Here is a 22,474-nt window from a genome sequence, read left to right as displayed (position 1 = left end):
GATTAAGTAGTGTGTAGGCTTAGGGTCTGATGACCTCAGCAGTTTGGTCCCTTAAGACCTTACCACAAATTTCCAAAATTTCCATCTTCTTCAGTCCACTGTCATGCAGTTTGATCTCTTGTTATAGTTGTGCCACTGTAGTTTTCAGTTAGACTTTGATTGTATAATTTCATATCTTCTTTCATGTTATTGTATAGTTGTATGGTGGATGGATATGGACTGTCTTTATTGTACGGATGTGGTGGTGGTGGTGGTGGTGGTGGTGGGTGGTGGTGGTGGTGGTGAGGAGGAGGATTCACCAGTGTCCAGGTTGAAGTTGTGCTAGCCATGGTGGAGAGGTATCAGTTTGCTCCACTGGGCTGTGGCAGCATTATGGTATGTGGAGTGAAGAATATGACAACTCTGGCTTTACCTGGGTCACTGATGTGACTGTCTTCTCGTGCAGATGACCTGGCTGATATGTATGCACCCAAGAGTGAGTGTTGGACAATGAAGGAGTCACATACAGAGTCTGCATAAAAAGTATTGGGAATGTTTTTTTTGACATGACTGTTTGTTACAGCACTTCACACTGTGCATGCTCAGTGATGGCAGAGGGGTGTGACTTCCGACACATGCCAGGTACCAGTTGCCTGTGAGCATTCGTTTACACGGAATCACATTTTTAGTGGAACACTGTCTAGTTACTTGGCACAAGCGCAAAATGCAGCGAATGACTGAGCAGTGATACATCATTAAATTTTGTGTTGTACTGGGGAAATTGGGTATGGAGACGTTGGACATGATTCAGCAAGTGTTAAAGGATGAAAGCATGTCACATACTGCAGTTTTTAAGAGGCACAAGCTCTCCAAAGATGGCTCAGAGAGTGTGTGGAAGATAAGGCACATACTGGATGGCTGTCGACATCAAGAACCAATGACAGTGTGCAATGTGTGCATGAAGTACTGAATTCAGACCATCGGTTAAATGTGTACATGGTTGCAGAAGCATTTGGCATTGATAAAATGACACGGCACTCCATTGTCACTGAAGATTTGGCTATGTGAAAGATATGCACTAAACTTGTCCCAAAGGTCTTGACGGATGATCAAAAGCAGGGGTGTGTGTGTGTGCGCTTGTGAAGACCCTCTGCAGTGTGCTGAAGAAGATCCCAGCTTTTTGGACATAATCATGAGAGAAACTTGGATATTCAAATGTGACCCAGAAACAAAGCGGCAAAGTTCCAAATGGCAAATTACCACATCAGCTCATCCAGAAAAGGCTCAAAGGAGCAAATCCAGAGTGAAAGCCATGCTCATTGTTTTCTTGGACATCAAGGGGTGGTCCACTATGAATTTGTACCTGAGGGGCAGACAGTGAATGATGCATTTTACCTGGAAATACTAAGAGGACTGAAGAAAAGGGACAACAGGGTGAGACCAGTCATTGCTGAAAATTGGAAACTGCATCACGACAGTGCACGCAGCCCCACATGCTCCAAGGTTACCAACTACGTGACAGTAAATGGCATCATGAACAATTCTCCAACCCTCTTACAGTCCCAACTTGGCACCAGCAGACTATTGCGTATGCCCAGAAGTGAAATCCTCCCTCAGAGGTCACCACCATGGAATCCTAAGTGTCATCAAAGAAGCTTGCATGTGTATCCTTAAGGACCTTCCTGAATCTGCCTATCAGGGAGCCTCCAAGTCAAGGTAAAGCTCCTAGCAAAAGTTTGTTAACACTCAAGGGCTGTACTTTGAAGAATTTTTAGGCATTGTAGCAATATCCCAAATAAACTTATTTTTCCCAAACTTTCCCAAATACTTTTTGTACAAACACTGTATGTTTGTGTGAATGACAAATGTGGGTACCTGGCTTCATGGCTTTTACCTTACATCTTAACAATGGATATGACATTTTGCCTATTGCATGGAGCACGCAGTTGCAAATAGTTCATGTCTGCATGAATGATACCTGTTACCTTGGTTCAGAGACCATCCTCTGTTCCTTTATATGGCTGGCTGATTTGATCAAGGCAGCTGGGCTCACACATGCTGAGGAAGCATGATTATTATTTTACGCTATTATTCCCACACTCAGTTATTGTCCTCTTGTTTGGAGCTGGATGGAGAGCTTATACTAGAGGCTCAGAGGATTGTGTGGTGTGTTTCTGGATGAAAAATTGTGGAGGTCTTCTTTAATAGATCATTAGTGCATTACACCCAAAAGTAGCTACTTGGCTAGCAGAGTATATGTGGTGTGTACATGTGTGGTTTTTTAAGGGTTAGAGAAATTCCTCGATAAGTCTGATAATTACTTTTACTAAATAATATTTTACATTATACTTTACAAAGGAGTTTTCATCTGAATCAGTCGATTAGATGTAGTTCCCTAGCTTGCAGTTGATCTTAGCATGGCAAAAAGCATAGATAAATCAGCAGAAATGTTTCACAAGGGACCTGAACGAAGGCTGTCCCATTTCTCAATGATAATGTCCGGTAGGTGACCCATTTCCATTTCCATTTTTATCATCATATAACATGCCTTATACAATCAAAGATTGTGACATAGGAGACTTGTCAGTTTTACACTATATATAATAATACTAAAAATAGATAATAAACTAATAATATATATGGTGTAACATCTTCATTAAAGTAAAATTTATGATACAATAAGACATGGAATTTTGTTGATATCTGTAGTCTAAACATTACTTGAGTTTACTCAGGAATGATTTTAGAAATGGACATTATTGATGACTGTGTGTTTCTTTTAATATGGGGAGAAAAGCATTAAGCAATAGCAATGAAAGTAGCTAACAAATAATTCAACTGGAGAGATGAAGACTTCGGCCAGTCAGATGTATGACAGTGATCATAGTAAATTTTTCTGAAGGTTTGAGGAGACATAGCCCTAATGAGGGAGAGTTCTCTGTGAAGCCTTATGTGCGGAATTTCATTGGAACTTTGGTGGTAGGTACAAGCAATGACAGTAACTTGAAGTCATTGCCATGAATGTTTGTGGTACTGTGCAGACCAGGACACAGCTGTGACATGTGATCACTTCTATCTAACAACTTGTGTACGTAATCAGCTGATGCTACCTATTGTTTGTTACCATCAGGTAATGAAATACATGATAGCACTCTTGAACAACAAACTTTGGTTTATCAGGAGGCCTTTAGGAAAGTGTAGCTCATCTATAAAGGATCCAGGTATAAAACACTTATGCGACTCATTCTTGAGAGCTGCTCGAGTGTTGGGAATCACCACTAGATCCAATTAGAGGATGACCTCAAAGCATCTCAGAGGTATGCTGCTAGATTTGTTACCAGTATGTTTGATCAGTGAGCGTGTATTACAGAGATGCTTCATGAATTCAAATGGGAATCTTTGGAGGGAAGACGATGTTCTTTTCTTGAAACACCATTGAGAAAATTTAGACAATTAAGATTTGCAGCTTACTGCAGAGCTATACTACTACTGCCAATGTACATTTTGTGTAAGGAACACAGATACAAGGTAATGGAAATTTTGGCTTGTGTGGCAGTATATAGACAGTTATTTTCTCTTGCTCCATTTGCATGTTGAACAAGAAATGGAATGATCATAATGGTACAAGGTACCCCCATCATGCACCATATTGGTCGCTTTCAGAGTATGTATATAGATGATGTAGGCCTGGGTTAAATTGCTGCTACTGCCAGAGGGTTTTCCAGTTTTTCAAAGCCACTGTGTCAGGGTGGCATAGTGGTTAGCACATCTGCCTAGAGGGCAGCCGCAGTACAAATTTTTGTTCATTGCTTCAGTCTGTATATATACACACATCATAGATGTTTGAGATGTGAAAAGGTCTCTGGAACCATATAGTTTCATTTCAGTTTTCAAATCTCCATTGTAGGAATCAACATAGATTCTGGAAAGAGCAAACTTCTGAAATCTGGTTTTTCATGTTTGTCCACAAGGTCTAGAAGACACTAAATAGTGGCACCAAGATTGATGCAATTTTTATTGATGTCAGGATGTTTGATAGGGTGCCTCACTGTCATCTACTGAACAGAATATGATATTGAGCTTTCAGGTTTGATTGGAGACTTCTTAAAGATAGACTTCAGCATGTTGTTCTTAATGGGGAGGAATTATCAAATGGAAAAGTAACTGTGAGTACATCCCAGAGGAGTGTTACAGAGTCATTATTATTTATTATATATTGATGGGTAAAAATAAAGATTTGTGAGGTTTCTTGCAAGTGGTGTTTCTGTATGCAGCTGATTTGCAATGCTAGAATAGTGTTGTAAAATGCAGTATAGGATGCAGAAGATGAATGCTTGGTGCAGGCATAGCTTTTGACCCTCAGTATAAACCTATATGATGTATTACTTATGAAGAAATGCAAGTGCCTATCATTGTTTCACTACATGTCTGACAATTAGTCACTGGAAACAGTCATAACTGTAACATATCCAGCAGTAATTTAAAGAGGAATGCACTGACAGATTCCAGGTTGAGGTTCATTAGATTGAATCAGATGAGATCTGACCTGTAAGTCATGTTTTATTTGTATTACTATATACTCTACTAAGTAAAAATTTCTCGGTGTACATGCCGCGTCAAATCAGGATAAATCTCCAAGCTTTCGACCACTACCTCCATGGTCGTCGTCAGGGCTAAAACTGACTGTCGTGAACTAGCGAGGTTCCCACTTTTATATGCAAATGACGGCTTCTTATTGGCTGGAATACGTCAGCGATATGGCGCGTAGCGAAGTGGTGCCCTCTACTTCCATAGATGTAGTTGCTATCCCGCGTTGCTTGCAGCGCCATCCCTTAAATCAGGAGGTAAAGTGCGAGAAGTTTTTCTCTGCGATTTTTCTTTATCCAGTGCACTCTTCCAAGTGTTGCTAAGTGCATAGCCATTGTCTCTATTAAAGTTGTTATCGCTAAGTCTAATTTCGACTGCTTCCCGGATCACAGAGTCCCAGTAATTCGATGTGTGGGCTATTACTCTGGTTTCTTCAAATAAAATCTTATGCTTGTTAAGCAGGCTATGTTCAGCCACCGCTGATTTTTCCAAATACCTGTATTTCAGGTGGCGTTGGTGCTCGATGCAGCGGTCGGCAACGGTTCTTACAGACTGGCCCATGTAATTCTCGCCGCATTCGCAAGGAATAGTATAAATTCCCGGCACTCTTAAGCCGAGACTATCTTTGACTGGTCTCAACATTTCCTTAATTTTCCTAGGTGGTCGGAAAACTGGTTTTATTCCTTGCCTCTTCAGGACTCTGGCTATCTTGCTCATTGTAGCACCGCAAAAAGGAAGCCGCGCTATGTGTTGGTCCTCTTCTTGTATGTGGCCGGCATCGTGTCTTACTTTCTTGGACAATACTGATTTAATTTCACCGGCAGAATAACCATTCCTCTTGAAAACAGTCGTCAAATGGTTGATCTCGGGACCGAGGTGGTCCTCGTCGGAAATAGTCCTGGCTCTGTGTACTAAAGTATTCAGCACAGCTCTCTTCTGAGACGGATGATGGAAGCTATGGCTATGCAGATATAAGTCTGTATGGGTTGGCTTCCTGTACACAGAATGGCCCAGTCGTCCATCCGACTTTCGCTCTACCAACACATCTAAAAAAGGGTAACTTCCCTTCCTTCTCTAACTCTAATGTAAATTTTATGTTTGGATGTACACCATTCAGATGTTCGACGAACTGCTGCAGCGTGTCGCTGCCGTGTGGCCAGATTAAAAAAGTATCGTCGACGTATCTGTAGAAGCATGATGGACGGAGGTGAGCACTGCTCAGGGCTCGTTCTTCAAAGTCCTCCATGAAAAAATTCGCTATTGCTGGTGACAGTGGCGAACCCATGGCTGTTCCATCCGTCATTTCATAATAATTTCCACTGTATAAAAAATAAGTGGTCGTCAAGGTATGCCGGAACAACTTCAAAATTTCTGAGGAGAAATGAGCAGACAACAATTGTAATGTGTCATCCACAGGTACTTTGGTGAACAGAGAAACCACGTCGAGGCTGACCATGATATCACTTGGGCCTATCTTCATCTGTTTTATGATATCAACAAACATTTTTGAATTTTTAATATGATGTGGGCAGTGACCAACTATAGGTGCCAACAATTTAGTTAAGTGCTTTGCAAGCTTGTACGTAGGAGAGCCAATAGCGCTAACAATCGGTCTCAACGGGACGTTCTCCTTATGAACCTTTGGCAAACCGTACAGTCTTGGTGGCCTAGGTGCTCTCGGCCGTAAGTTCTTCACCAGTTCGTCGGAGAGGCCAGAGTTTTTTAGTAGCTCCCCTGTCTTCCTGCTGAGCGCCAATGAGGGATCCCGTCTGAGAACCCGGTATGTGCTGTCCTCCAGTAATAATCCAACTTTCTTATGGTAATCTGTAGCATTGAGGATTACCGTGGCGTTCCACTTGTCAGCAGGTAAAACAACTAGATCTTCATCCTTCTGCAACAATTTCAGTCCTTGTCTCTCCTCTCTGCTGATGTTTGACTTAGGCGGCTTGGATGTCGCTAAAATCCGGCTAGTAGCAAGCCTTACGTCATCCGCTGCTTCTTGAGGAAGATGACGAACTGCTTGTTCCACTCCACTAATGATCTCAACCACCGGTAACTTACGTGGAGCTGGGGCAAAGTTCAATCCTTTACTGAGAGCCGAGATGGTAGCTTCATCAAGTTCCTTGTCAGAGAAGTTGATAACAGTGCGGTGAATGCCGTTGGACTCAGTAGTTCCTTGATCACGGTTAAGCCGCTCAAATTTATCGGCCTGTTTCGCCGTAGTCCTGCTTAAATTGGCTCGTTGGTGTGCCGCCAAAGTCATATCCACCCATTCCCAGTCCAATGGTGAGAGGACTTCGGCCAGAAATAAATGGCAACTAAATAACAGGCGAGCATTCATGTCTAGTTCATACCTGGTATGACGTATCCTCTCCTTCACAATAGCATGGCTGGTCTTTCGTAAAATTTTGTTTGCTGCAGTGCTTCTGATGTGGTGTTTGACGACTGCAAACTTCGGTACTACCTCCTTGTCACGACAGCATTGTAAAAAAGCCAGATTGCTCAGCAACTGAGACTGTTTCAGGCGCAGCTTCTCCAGGTGACGAACGCTGCGCGCTATGTCCTCCCCGTAGAGGAAACTAATGTTACTCAGGAAATACGTCGCGAAAGACTTCGTAGCCATATACTCTACTAGTTTACATTTATACAATGAAAAAAAATCATTGTGAATGGAAACAAAAGACAACACTGGTGTAATATTCTACAATACTTATTATTTTATATATATTATTTCAGCTGTTATGCCAATGTCAGTGTCTTGTTTTTTTTTCATATTCATAATGTATAAAGTATTCAACCAAGAACCAAGAACCAAGGGAATAGTCAGTCAATGCAAAAATAATCTTATATACATGCTTTAGGAAATGAGATTAGCATATATACTTCAATCTGTATTTATATCTAAAAACAAAGATGATATGACTTACCAAACGAAAGCGCTGGCAGGTTGATAGACACACAAACAAACACAAACATACACACAAAATTCAAGCTTTTGCAACCAACGGTTGCTTCATCAGGAAAGAGGGAAGGAGAGGGAAAGACAAAAGGATGTGGGTTTTAAGGGAGAGGGTAAGGAGTCATTCCAATCCCGGTAGTGGAAAGACTTACCTTAGGGCAGGGCTTCACAACATATGTGCTTGCGGAGCAAGCTGTGAGCAGCAAGACGCGAGCACGGAGCAGCGCAAGCACGCTACCCCCACTACCGGACCAGAGCAGAGAGTGGGGAGAGTCACGTGGGGTACACAACAGCTGCTGCCAGTCGATGTAAATCCGCGGCCACCTGCAGGGATATCACTCACGAATTATTACTGCGACAAATGAAACAAATAAAGGAGAATGTACACGTGCCACATAATTTTATTAGCTTAGTGTATGCCTCTACCATCTGTAGACACTGAAACTAAAGAATTCCATGACAATCCTATATTTTCAACACTACTTAAAATATCACCTCCGGTTGTAGTGTTCTTCATGGCTACTACATCGAGGAGCTCCTCCCTCACCTGAAGATCTCTATTAACACCTCTAATAAATATGGCAAGCTGCGCTGTTCCAGTGATATCAACACTTTCGTCCAGAGCTAGAGAATACGCCATAAAATCTTTACAGATATTTGCAAGCTGGCTCTGGACGTTGTCTGCCATGTCCTGTATGCGACGCATAATGGTCATGTTAGATAATGGCACAATCCGAAACTGTTCAACTTGAGATGGACACAAATGTTCCGCTGCAACTACCAAACATTCTTTTATTAAATCGCCATCAGTTAAGGGGCACAGGGATTTTGCTAAAAGCAAAGCAATTTTGTAACCCACTCTGAGAGCTGCATCAGTTGATTTTTCTTCATTGTCCAGATCTTATTTGGATAGCTTCCTTTTAAGTTTAATAACTTCCTGTGCACGATCTGGTCAATCACATTTTCCATGTCCGTAGTCTTTTGCGTGGTACGACATATAATGTCACTGCAAATTAAATTTCGTAAAAGAATTGTGTTTTGTGACATACTAAACATTTTGCAACACCATCTTTTTCAGTAAACAGATACAATTCCTCCCAATGGGGGTTGAACTGCGAAAGCATGGTTAGGGGTACACAACGGCGACTTCACATGATTCTTAATCAGCTAAGTGACTGTTAAGAGCTGATCGTAGTACTTCAAACGTTACACAGTCGGTGCGAATTCAATAGGCACGCTGCGGCCCTATTCAAACGTGCACGCGCATTTCCCCTCCCTCCCTACTCTGCGTCCTTGCAGCTGCTCGCGAGCACGTGCCTGAGCAGACGCGAGTACTCGCACTCAAAACCAGCCAGTTGTTAAGCCCTGCCTTAGGGGGAAAAAAAGGACAGGTATACGCTCGCACACACATACATATCCATCCACACATACACAGACACAAGCAGACATTTGTAAAGGCCATTACAAATGTCTGCTTGTGTCTGTGTATGTGCGGATGGATATGTGTGTGTGTGTGTGTGTGCGCGAGTGTATGCCTGTCCTTTTTTCCCCCTAAGGTAAGTCTTTCCGCTCCCGGGATTGGAATGACTCCTTACCCTCTCCCTTAAAACCCACATCCTTTCGTCTTTCCCTCTCCTTCCCTCTTTCCTGATGAAGCAACCATTGGTTGTGAAAGCTTGAATTTTGTGTGTATGTTTGTGTGTCTATCAACCTGCCAGCACTTTTGTTTGGTAAGTCACATCATCTTTGTTTTTAGATATATTTTTCCCACGTGGAATGTTTCCCTCTATTATATTCAATCTGTATTTATGCGTACATACATACATAGGTAATGTTAAAAATTCATAAATAATTACAATTTTATTGACATATACTTATGAGTGATGAGTTCTTCTATTTGTTCACAATGTAATTGTAAATTTTGACAGCTATATAGAGGAGAGTATCCATGTCCATTAGACATTTTTGCAAAATGTTTGTGATTCAGACTTGGAAAACTGAGTTTTTCATATAAACCAGGTATCAAATGAATTTTCTCTGATTTTTTGGCAGACATTGGCAATTTCATTGTTGCAATGTGTAGCCATAGTAAGCTCATAAAAATACTGCCTGTCATACATTTCTGTGGAAAAATGTTGATTTTTTTTTTAAGTAAAATTTTGTTTGTCCTTTCCATAGAGTGGGCCCATTTAGTCTAGTATGATGATTGGTTTATCAATATGTATTAACAGGGACAACAAAATATGAAGACTAATTAGTACTCCAACAGTAACTGTGTAGCACTGCTGCATTGCAGTAGCATATGACATGTCCCAGGCTGATACATGAGAATGGGCAACAAATGTTGGGATGGCTAACAAATGTTTACTGACCTTTCAGTGTGTATTGTCAGTATTGACTGCATTAGGGGCTGATCAAGAGTAAAACATATAGTCACAGTGCTAACACATCCAAGTACAGTGTCACTTTCAACATGTTTTCATAGAAGGGCCTGGTGTTATAATTTCAGTATGCCCACTTGTTGCACCTTGAGTACTAGCCCACAACGTATTATTTCTACATTTGCATCACAAAATGACTATGGCAATAAAACCAGAGAAATGCCATCTTACGCTGATGCATAGTGACAGACATTCTGATACCCATGTCCCATTCGTGCATGTAACAGAGAAGGGGAGTAAAATGGTTATTGTACACAAAGTACCCTCTGCTTTGTACCAGAAGGTGGTTTTTGGAGTACAGCTGTAGATTTCGATGTAGGTGCAGAACATACTGAACATGTTAAACCCACAAAAAACATAGAGTTGGAGGATGGCTTGCCCTTAAACTTGGTACGATCATGTTGGCTCAGCCATTCACGACAGCAGCTGTTATGTTCGCTAATGTTTCTTTTGAAATAATTTTAGAAATTGATAACAGAATTTAGCAACAGTCAAGGGGCAGGTTGGAGATGTCCGTACATGGTTCTCATACAAAATGAGTCCAGTTTCCGAGCAACAGGTGATTCAAGCATTGAGAAAATTGTGGCCCAACCTATGTTATGTTATGTTAACCGGGGACCTAGAAACGACGGAGAGGCTCCATCCCTGCTGAAGCTGCAGTGGTCTGCAACCTCATGACGACTATCGCAGTCCACTTCACCCCTCCACCGCCCCACACCGAACCCAGGGTTATTGTGCAGTTCGGCCCCTGGTGGACTCCCCAGGGAACGTCTCACACCAGACGAGTGTAACCCCTATGTTTGCATGGTAGAGTAATGGTGGTATATGCGTACGTGGAGAACTTGTTTGCGCAGCATTCGCCGACATAGTGTAGTTGAGGCGGAATAAGGGAAACCAGCCCGCATTCACCATGGCAGATGGAAAACTGCCTAAAAACCATCCACAGACTGGCTGGCTCACTGGACCTCGACACAAATCTGCCGGGCGGATTCGTGCCGGGGACTGGCGCTCCTTCCCGCCTGGAAAGCAGTGCGTTAGGGTCCGACCTGTAATCAGGTGTGGTCTGTTTAACACAAAGTTGTGGACCAAGCTGTGCTCAGCCTTGGTCTCCAGTGTGTTAAACAGTCATCCTTCCCATGCTCCACAGATGAATGAAACACGAAGAAGCCATAATGCCTGGTAATATGAAAAGTACCCTCTGCAATGCACTTTACAATGGTTTGAAGAGTATGGCTGTAGGTATAGATGTAGAAAGTTATTTTAATCAAAGTATGCATTATTTATATTTTGAAAATATATATATGGTAACATAAAATTCTGTACCATACATTATGACTGATTTTTAATGTTATTCAAAAAATATCTCTTTATTTGTCCCCAGAATCCTTAACAAAATCAGATGTCATGTTGATGAGTGGATCATTGAACTTCATTGGTTGGAATGTGGAAGAAAATTTGCCATTCTTACTGCAGATAATGTCATTTCACTCTGGAAGATGAATGAACCAGAGCAACTTGCTAAAGTTTCTTGCAAGTTAAACTGTCTTGTGTATCCTTTTCCATGACAAATATTATTTTGACTGTATTCTCATTATACTCGAGTAAATTTGTTTTAGTGAGGTTCTGTGTACTTCTGTTTCAGAACTCTGCTGAACATAGTATAGCTATTAGGCATATGCCTAGTCTTATGTTTAATTAACATTGATTTGAGTTCTCCAATAAATATTACTATAAGATCAGAACATTTCCAAGTTTTTGTGATACCCACAGAACTGCTGTAAAAACATTGATAATCTGTTGCCTGTTTTAGGAATTTCGTAATCTGTTTTGTGTATACAGGGTGTAACATAATTGTTACCAAAAACTGACATGGGTAAAATTATGTAATGTGGATGCGAACACATTCCAGTAAACATTGGTCTTCAAATGAGCCATTTTCAGGATAGTGGTGAACTTGTGTATACAAGTCCCACTGACTTCATTTATTCTAAACATAGTTATTCTTTCCTCATTGTGCACAAGAAACAATCCATAATGTGATGTTGTTTAGAGATTTGCCAAAAGGTTTAGTTGTAATCCAACATTATGTACAGGACAGACAGGATAGATACAGTGCGTATTCATAGCAGTCACTTCCCTTGTCTGAACAATGTCAGGTGTAATCACAATGGAACGTTACAGCAAAAAGAGTATGCAGACATGCATTTGATGTATGGCAGTGCTGATGGCACTGCATAAGAAACTGCATGTTGGTATTGACAAAAATACCCTGAACAAAGACACACTGAAAGAGCACACTTATAGGGATTCATCAGCATGTCTGACAAAAGTAGAACTTTGTATCTGGCAGGGGAGCAGGAAGACCTGCACACATTACACTTGAAATTGAACTTTTGTCAGGGATATCATCGAGGATAATAACTGCACAGATGCCTGTACTAATCCACACTACTGTATGGAGAATTTCACATCATAATTCAGTATACTCGTACACCATCCAATGATATGAATATCTCAGTGAAACAGACATTGTCCTTCGATGATTTTTTTGTCAGTGTATTCAACAACAGACTGCAGTCAACCATTGTAACATTTTATTTACAGACAAAGTGGGGATTCACAGGTGATGGTGTATTTAATTTTTATAAATAATACTCATTTTTGAAGTGACGTAGACCTGCATGCTGTTCAGGAATCACCACATCGGTACATTTTTCATTAAATGTGTGTTTTGGGGTACTAGGTAATTGTCTCATTGGGTCACACATACTTTCAAGAAAACTTAATGGACAGGGTTACTTTCATATTCTGCAATGTGATCTTTCAGTACTGCTTGAGGGTGTCCCCTTTGCACAAGAATGGAAAATGTTGTACATGCATGATTGGTTACTTGCACATTTTGTCGTTAGTGTAAGATAACATCTAAAGTGTTTATATGGTCCTAGGAGGATAGACTGAGCAGTTCCTGTGCCTTGGCCACAAAAAATCACCTGACTTCAGTCATCTGAACTTCTCTGTCTGGGGCCACTTCAAAAGTGAAGTGTGCAGTATTCTAGTTGGCACAGTAGAAGAATTAGAGAGCAATGAATTATACATTAATCCAAATGTAAGGACACAACATAAAATGCCTCCTTTTACAGGCAGTGCACAGAAAATTGTAACATGTAACATGCTTATGTAGTATTGCATTTCTTTTTAAGGTGAGTGTGGGTGGAATTTGAGCCGAATTACATGGGTACTTAATTGAAAAGTCTACCTTTTTTTGTATTAAGTAAACATAGTCATGGGGAACAAACACATTTCTCCATATGAGAGACCGGTTTGTGGATATAGTCATGAATGGTTGACTTTATTGATGGAGCCACAACCTCACCTCTGATTGCATCACTTCACCACTATCAAAGTGAAGTCCTTGAAGGTGTTCTTTAAGTTTTGGAAACAGATGAAAATCAGATGGGGCTAAGTCGGGACTGTATGGATGAAGATTGACAACAGTGGACCCAAGGCATCAGACTGTTGCAGATGCCACAAGTCTTGTGTGTGGTCTGGCATTGTCATGCTGAATGAGAGGGTTCCCCATGTGTAGATGAACTCTTCTAATTTGAAACTCAATTACAGCATGCTGTTTCTCCTGCACCATCATAGTTACATTACATATTCTCATGTTACACGTTATAATTTGGAGCCCTCTAGTGGCAGAGGCCTGAAAATATGTGGAGATGAAGAATAAAGATGTAGAATGTTAGTAACATTTGTTTTTTTGAAAGGTTTTAAGGGTTTTCACATAAAAAATTCAGAGGCATTAATTTTCAGTAAGCCTTCATATTTTTGGTGAAATCCAACTTACAATCGATGTAGAAGTGGTTTCTTGGGATGACATGATGTTACACATTAGTTCCTTCAGTTGTAATGAAGAAATTTATTTATTTATTTATTGCTTACTGAAAACCTGCTGTCATGTGTGTCTAAAGCAGTCACATTATGCATTCAGTACAATGAATTACCTCCACATAATTGTGTTTTTAATAATGCATTGCTAAAGATACAGGTTTCTGCAATGTAACTTAACAATACATGTATATAGCAAGGAAATCCTAGTTCATTAGGCATAAGTTTAAATGAAGATGATTAATTAATAAAACAAAAAAGTAATGTGTTGTTTTTGGCATCCTCACCTATATGGAATTCTGTTGGTGCTAATAATAATAACGTTAATAATAATAATAATAATAATAATAATTCCCGTGGAGGCCCGGGAAAAGAATAGGCCTCCGGTATGTTCTGCCAGTCGTAAAAGGCGATGAGAAGAACAAACCACTAATAGGGCTAACCCCCCTTTAGTGTGATTAGTTGGTTCAGGACAGAACTAAAGAAGCCTCGGACAAGCGCCGTCATGGTCGGGGACGACGCTTGAACCCTATGCTCGCCCACAATGGTAACGACACTGCTAGGCAACTGGAAAATGATTCAAATCCAAATAGAGGTGTTTTGCAGGATATGCTTCCTGCAACCACCCTAGAAGGAAAACAAAGACAGAGGATGAGATGGTCAGATGAAGTTAATCGACACCTCATGTTCTGTTATTACCAAGCAACAAACCTAGGAACCAACACAACTGGATACAGATCACAAGTATACACAACATTTATTGCCAGATACCCAGAATTAAAATTTTTAACAGAACGACTAGCTGATCAGATCTGTGTAATAATAAAAAATAACAGGATACCCCAGTCAGAATTAGAAAACATCAGACAACAAGTATAACAAATACTGGAACAAAATAATGTGCAATCAGAAGAAGAAGAAAATACAGTAATGGACTCAAACATCTCAGGGCAAACAAACAAAGAACAACATGCAAAAATTAAACAGTCAGAGGAAAACGAAATCTTAAGACAGCCACCAGAACAAGCACAAATAGAACATGAAGTGACACACATGTTAGATATAGAAGAAAAATTTCAGCTGACATATATAGAATACAAAGACACAAATACAGACATTAGACCATTCTTGCATAGACCGCCAAATAACCCACAAGTCGAAACAACAATAAAAACTATCAACACAATCATACACAACAAAATAAATGAAAACACAACTATGGAAGGGTTACAACTACTGGTTTATATAGGAGCACTCACTACACTAAATATACACACTAGGCAGAGATCAGCACCAACCAACACACAGAAGGAACCCACAAAACCAGCATGGCAACACAGGCTACAGATCAGAATAGAAAAACAGAGAAAAGACATCGGACAGCTAACACAATTTATAAGAAATGAAATGTCAGAAAAAAAACGAAAAAGGTTAGGTAAAATCTCACAACAAGAAGTGATAGAGCAATTAGATGAAAAGAAGCAGAAATTACAAGCATTGGCCAAACGACTTAGAAGATACAAAAAACGTGAAAATAGAAGGAAACAAAACCAATCATTCAACATAAACCAAGCATTCAACAGAAACCAAAAGAAATTTTACCAGACAATAGATAACACACACATTAAAATAGACAATCCACCAAACATAACAGACATGGAACACTTCTGGAGCAACATATGGTCAAACCCGGTACAACATAACAGGCATGCACGGTGGATACAAGCAGAAACAGGTACATACAAGATGATTCCACAAATGCCTGAAGTGATAATTTTGCAACATGAAGTCACCCAAGCAATTAATTCTACTCACAATTGGAAAGCCCCTGGAAAAGATAAAATAGTAAATTTCTGGCTAAAGAAGTTCACCTCAAGACATTCACATCTAACTAAATTATTTAACATATCTAAAAACAAAGATGATGTGACTTACCAAACGAAAGCGCTGGCACGCCAATAGACACACAAACAAACACAAACATACACACAAAATTCAAGCTTTCGCAACAAACTGTTGCCTCATCAGGAAAGAGGGAAGGAGAGGGAAAGACGAAAGGATGTGGGTTTTAAGGGAGAGGGTAAGGAGTCATTCCAATCCCGGGAGTGGAAAGACTTACCTTAGGGGGAAAAAAGGACGGGTATGCACTCGCACACACACACATATCATACCACACATATACAGACACAAGCAGACATATTTAAAGACCTAAATATGTCTGCTTGTGTCTGTATATGTGTGGTATGATATGTGTGTGTGTGCGAGTTTATACCCGTCCTTTTTTCCCCCTAAGGTAAGTCTTTCTGCTCCCGGGATTGGAATGACTCCTTACCATCTCCCTAAAAACCCACATCCTTTCGTCTTTCCCTCTCCTTCCCTCTTTCCCGATGAGGCAACAGTTTGTTGCGAAAGCTTGAATTTTGTGTGTATGTTTGTGTTTGTTTGTGTGTCTATCGACGTGCCAGCGCTTTCGTTTGGTAAGTCGCATCATCTTTGTTTTTAGATATATTTTTCCCACGTGGAATGTTTCCCTCTATTATATTAATATCATAAATTATTTAACAGTTACATTGCAGACCCATACACATTCCCTGACACACTTACACTTACGTATCTGAAACCTAAAGATCAAGCAGACAGAGCAAATCCAGCTAAATATTGCCCCATAACCTGCCTACCAACAATATAAAAAATATTAACTTCAGTCATTACACAGAAATTAATGACACATACAACACAGAACAAAATTATAAATGAAGAACAAAAAGTCTGTTGCAAAGGAGCACGAGGATGTAAAGAGCAACTGATAATAGATGCAGAGGTGACATATCAAGCTAAAGCTAAACAAAGGTCGCTACACTACGCATACATTGATTACCAAAAAGCTTTTCATAGTGTACCCCACTCATGGTTACTACAAATATTGGAAATATACAAAGTAGATCCTAAATTGATACAGTTCCTAAACATAGTAATGAAAAATTGGAAAACCACACTTAATATCCAAACAAATTCAAATAATATCACATCACAGCCAATACAGATTAAGCGTGGAATATACCAGGGAGACTCATTAAGTCCTTTCTGGTTCTGCCTTGCTCTGAACCCACTATCCAACATGCTAAATAATACAAATTATGGATACAATATTACTGGAACATACCCACACAAAATCACACACTTGCTATACATGGATGATCTAAAACTACTGGCAGCAACAAATCAACAACACAACCAATTACTAAAGATAACAGAAGTATTCAGCAATGATATAAATATGGCTTTTGGAACAGACAAATGTAAGAAAAATAGCATTGTCAAGGGAAAACACACTAAACAAGAAGATTACATATTGGATAACCACAGCGACTGCATAGAAGCAATGGAAAAAAAACAGATGCCTATAAATATCTAGGATACAGACAAAAAATAGGAATAGATAATACAAATATTAAAGAAGAACTAAAAGAAAAATATAGACAAAGACTAACAAAAATACTGAAAACAGAACTGACAGCAAGAAACAAGACAAAAGCTATAAATACTTATGCTATACCAATATTGACCTACTCATTTGGAGTCGTGAAATGGAGTAACACAGACCTAGAAGCACTCAATACACTTACACGATCACAATGCCACAAATTTAGAACACATCACATACATTCAGCAACTGAAAGATTCACATTAAGCAGGAAGGAAGGAGGAAGGGGATTCATCGACATAAAAAACCTACATTATGGACAGGTAGCCAATTTAAGAAAATTCTTTCTAGAACGAGCAGAAACTATCAAAATACACAAAGCAATCACTCATATAAATACATCAGCTACACCACTGCAATTTCATAACCACTTCTACAACCCTTTAGATCACATAACATCAACACATACGAAGAAAGTAAATTGGAAAAAGAAAACACTACATGGCAAGCACCCGTATCATCTAACACAGCCACACATCGATCAAGATGCATCCAACACATGGCTAAGAAAAGGCAATATATACAGTGAGACGGAAGGATTTATGATTGCAATACAGGATCAAACAATAAACACCAGATATTACAGCAAGCATATTATTAAAGATCCCAATACCACAACAGATAAATGCAGACTTTGCAAACAACAGATAGAAACAGTAGATCACATCACAAGTGGGTGTACAATATTAGCAAATACAGAATACCCCAGAAGACATGACAATGTAGCAAAAATAATACATCAACAGCTTGCTGTACAACATAAACTTATAAAACAACACGTTCCCACATACAAGTATGCACCACAAAATGTACTGGAGAATGATGAATACAAATTATTCTGGAACAGAACCATTATAACAGATAAAACAACACCACATAACAAACCTGACATCATACTCACCAATAAAAAGAAGAAATTAACACAACTAATCGAAATATCCATACCCAATACAACAAATATACAAAAGAAAACAGGAGAAAAAATTGAAAAATACATCCAACTGGCTGAGGAAGTCAAGGACATGTGGATCAGGATAAAGTTGAAATTATACCAATTATACTATCAACTACAGGAGTCATACCACACAATATCCACCAGTACATCAATGCAATACAGCTACATACAAACTTATATATACAACTACAGAAATCCGTAATTATTGATACATGTTCAATTACCCGAAAGTTCCTAAATGCAATATAACATATACCGTATAGTTAAAAGGAAGTGACGCTTTATCAAGGTCCGCGTCACTTTCCATTTTTGACCAGACATAACATCTGAGAAAAGAAAGAAATAATAATAATAATAATAATAATAATAATGAATGGTTTGTTTGTCCATAATAACTTTTACAGTTATGGACATAGTCTGTGTATAAACATATGAACATTATGAGAGTTTATAATTAAAGATAAATTATATGCAACATCATTAAAAATCCTTGATGGAGTACAAAAATTTAGCAATTAACAGTTGCTTTAATTTTGTCTTAAATATGTTTCCATTTAACAGTTTTATATTATTTGGCAGTCTGTTATAAAAATGTCTTCCAGCAGAAAATGGACTATGATCTATTGCTCTTTTATTACTAAATTTTATATGGTAATCCTCTCTTTTTCTTGTATTATAATTATGAATTTTACTATTGTTTATGCTATGTTCCATATTTTCTTTTACAAACAGTATAGTCAGGAGAACATACAGTAAAAGCACTGTTAGTATGTTATACATCATGAAGTATTCTCTTCAGGACTGATGTTAACCAATATTAGCTATTATCCTAACTGCTCTTTTCTGGGCTGTGAAAGCCCTATCCATGTATACCATTGGTGCCCCACCCCAAATCTCGATACCATATTGTAGGTGGGAGTGTATGATTCCAAAATAGATTTGTCTTAAGACAGTTGGTGCTGTTGTGCTAATTAGGAATTTTATAAGATAATTTTACTATTTGTGCATGTCTCCCAGTTGTATGATGCAGCTTAGCATATCATCTCCTGTCAGTAAGATAGGATCTTAACAAGTCTAATGCCACTCCTCTGATTCCACAAGTTTATAATTTACATAGAGGAATGGAATGATTTACAGAATCAAAGGCCTTGGTTAGGTCTAAAAACGTGCCAATAACTTTGTTTCCATCATCAAGTTTATCCAGTAACGCTTGAAAAAATGTAGCTACAGCTTTTATTATAGACCTGCCCTTCCTGAAACCATGCTGAGAGCTTTTTAGTAGATTGTACTTGCAGAAAATTGACTGCTGATGATGACGTGTGACGAGGGCCTCCCGTTGGGTAGACCGCTCGCCTGGTGCAAGTCGTTCGATTTGACGCCTCTTCAGCGACTTGCGCGTCAATGAGGATGAAATGATGATTAGGATAACACAACACCCATTCCATGAGCGGAGAAAATCTCCTACCCAGTCGGGAATCGAACCCGGGCCCTTAGGATTGACAGTCTGTCGCGCTGACCACTCAGCTACCGGGGGCGGACAGAAAATTGACTCAAGTTGATCAAGAAGTAGGCTTTCCAACAACTTATTGAGTATTGATGTCAATGAAATAGACCTATCATTTTGCACATTGGTAGTTATTCCCTTTTTATGCACCAGTCTTATTTCAGGGACTTCTAACAAGTCAGGAAATGACCCCCGACTGAAAGAGCTGTTTATTAAATGTTATAATGGCTTTATTCATTCATTACTGCATTCTCTCAGAAATTTGGCTGAAATGTCATCCCAGCCACTGGATGTAATTGCTTTTATGTTGGAAATGGTTTTCATGATTTCCAGTTCTGTAACACACCTCAGGTAGAATGAATTAATGACATTACTGGGATTTAGCACCTGTGGTGGGTCAGTCACATCCTCCCTACTCATCTTACTAAATTTGTCTATGAATCTCTGACCTACTTCCTACGGGTCACTCAACAATTTTTCATTGCCTCTTATTATTATGTTATTGTACACTGCATTGTCACTTCCCCTGTTTTTCTTGTTTGTGATACTCCATGCTGTTTTGGTAATATTACTGTGTTGCCTCATCTGTTCTGCATACGTTCTCTTGAGGTTGTAGTTGAGTAGGTATGTCTCTAGCTTTTTTACAATGAATGGCAAAATCTTCTGCACTCATAGTAAATTTTATATTTTCTACATGTCGTTGTTGGAAGCCTTTTCATCTCTGAGTAAGTAGTGCAATCTACATCCATTTGAATCTGCTTACTGTGTTCATCCCTTAGTCTCCCTCTACAGTTATAAGACCCCTCTCTCCACTTCCCTCCAGCACCAAATTGGTAATTCCCTGATGACTGAGAATGTGTCCTATCACCCTCTCCCTTCTGACAAATTCCAATTTTGAAGACCTAACTTCATGTCTGTCCTGGCATCTATAATCTTTCTTGCTTTATATGAGTTATTTCACTGTGATTAATAAGTTATCACCAGATATCTTCCTGTGGTGTCAATGGAGCATATAATGAGGAGAGTTTCTTGGTGTAATTCAGAAGACTCTTGTAAATTTGATGTGTCTCAATGTGGCTCTGTGTCATGTGAGATGGAGTCAGTGAGCATTAACACTTGCTGCAAATCCACAATACTATACATCATATGCTACTTTGAAACAAATGAGAGTGCAATTTTACTGAAAAAGTGGTCTTTTAGTTCTTTGTGTTTATTACCCAGAACTTCATGTGATAAAAACATTCCATACCAAGTGTTACTTTGTAAACTCTCTGAGTTAACCATAAAATATGTATTAATATCTGTTCCTTTTTTAAAATGGCTTTCTGGTTTGCTTTGTTACTGATAAGCCTTTTAAAGATGAGTTGTGTTTTAATTTTGATTAGCTGACCCCCACCCCTCTATCTTTTGTTGAAAAAAATAAATTTTTATTTAGCTTATTGATAGATTATTTGCAATTCTGGGTTACTTGTAACACTGTGTACAAATACATAACACTAAAGATAGTTTTGATAATAGTCTTTCAATAACTAGAAAATTTCGTGCCTTGCATGTAATGTTAAGTTGTAGTATTCCAGTGTGGAAACTTAGTTATATTGGCAAGTTGTACTGGAAAATCCCATCTGGTTTGTGTGTGCTGAACCATAGGGATATTTGAAGTAAAACCTGTATTTGTACATTAAAATTTTCAATTTTTATGAACTAGTAAAGTGCTCTCTGCAGACAATTTTTATTTCTTTCAGAATATACAGCACTAGTCACTCTGTGTACTTCAAATCTTGTAAGCCAGATTTGTAAGCAGTGAATTGGCATGTAGAATTACTCAATCACTTCTATTTGCAATTGCAGTCATTTGGTATTTTGTTGCTCAAGGCATGAAACTGGGACTCTTTATAAATATATGTCAAAATATAGTATTTTGACTACATAGTAGCTTACAAAGTGATGCAGTGATTGAGGCATTACACTTATATTCAGGAGCAACAGGGTTCAAATTTCCATTTGGTCATACAGATTTACATTTATATGGTTTCCCTAAACCACCAGATGACTGCTAGACTGGCTCATCTATGTACAGTCCTCAATCTCCCAATGTAATTGAACCATGTAGCATGCCTAAGTGGAATGGCTTGTGTGGTTCAATGAGTCATACCTGAGAGGTATCTGTTGAGAGACCAGAGTAACATATGCTTCCTGAAGGGGGATAGCAGCCTTTTAAATAGCTGTACACATAACTGTCTGGCTTATTGACTGATCTTGCCTTGTAACATTAGCCAACATCCTTGGTATGTTGGGGCTATGGAACAGCATAAAGCAAGGGGAAATGACAGATGTTATATTTCCTGGGGAAATGCAGCTCTGCTGTATTGTGTAATGCTGATGGCAACCTCCTGGGGGAATATTCTGAAGATGAAATAGTCCCTCCATTTGCATCTTCAGGCAGGAACAACTCAGAAGAATGTTGTCATCAGGAAAATAAATTTGGCAGTCCATGAGGCAGGATTCTTGAATCCCTTTATCATGCAGACAAGTTATAGAACTTCAAAAAAGGCTGAATTTAAATATAGTGGGAATAAGTAAAGTGTGGTGGTAGGATGAACAGTATTTGTGGTCAGTTGAGTACAGGGTTATTGACACAAATTCAAATAGGGATAATGTAGGAGTGGGTCTAATAATG

The 22,474-nt window shown here is 39.1% G+C and overlaps 1 protein-coding gene across 1 annotated transcript in view; it reads left to right on the top strand.

The window, feature by feature from the left end:
• Positions 1–22,474, top strand: part of LOC124555345 (WD repeat-containing protein 6) — a 292,678-nt gene that overhangs the window by 83,155 nt on the left and 187,049 nt on the right. The window contains exon 4 of the mRNA XM_047129225.1: positions 11,348–11,515. Within this exon, the coding sequence (XP_046985181.1) occupies positions 11,348–11,515 (168 nt within the window). The remainder of the gene's footprint in view (positions 1–11,347; positions 11,516–22,474) is intronic.

This window comes from Schistocerca americana, chromosome X (assembly GCF_021461395.2).
Source record: "Schistocerca americana isolate TAMUIC-IGC-003095 chromosome X, iqSchAmer2.1, whole genome shotgun sequence".
NCBI classification, from domain to species: Eukaryota; Metazoa; Arthropoda; class Insecta; order Orthoptera; family Acrididae; genus Schistocerca; species Schistocerca americana.
This window is presented reverse-complemented; position numbering and strand designations above follow the sequence as displayed.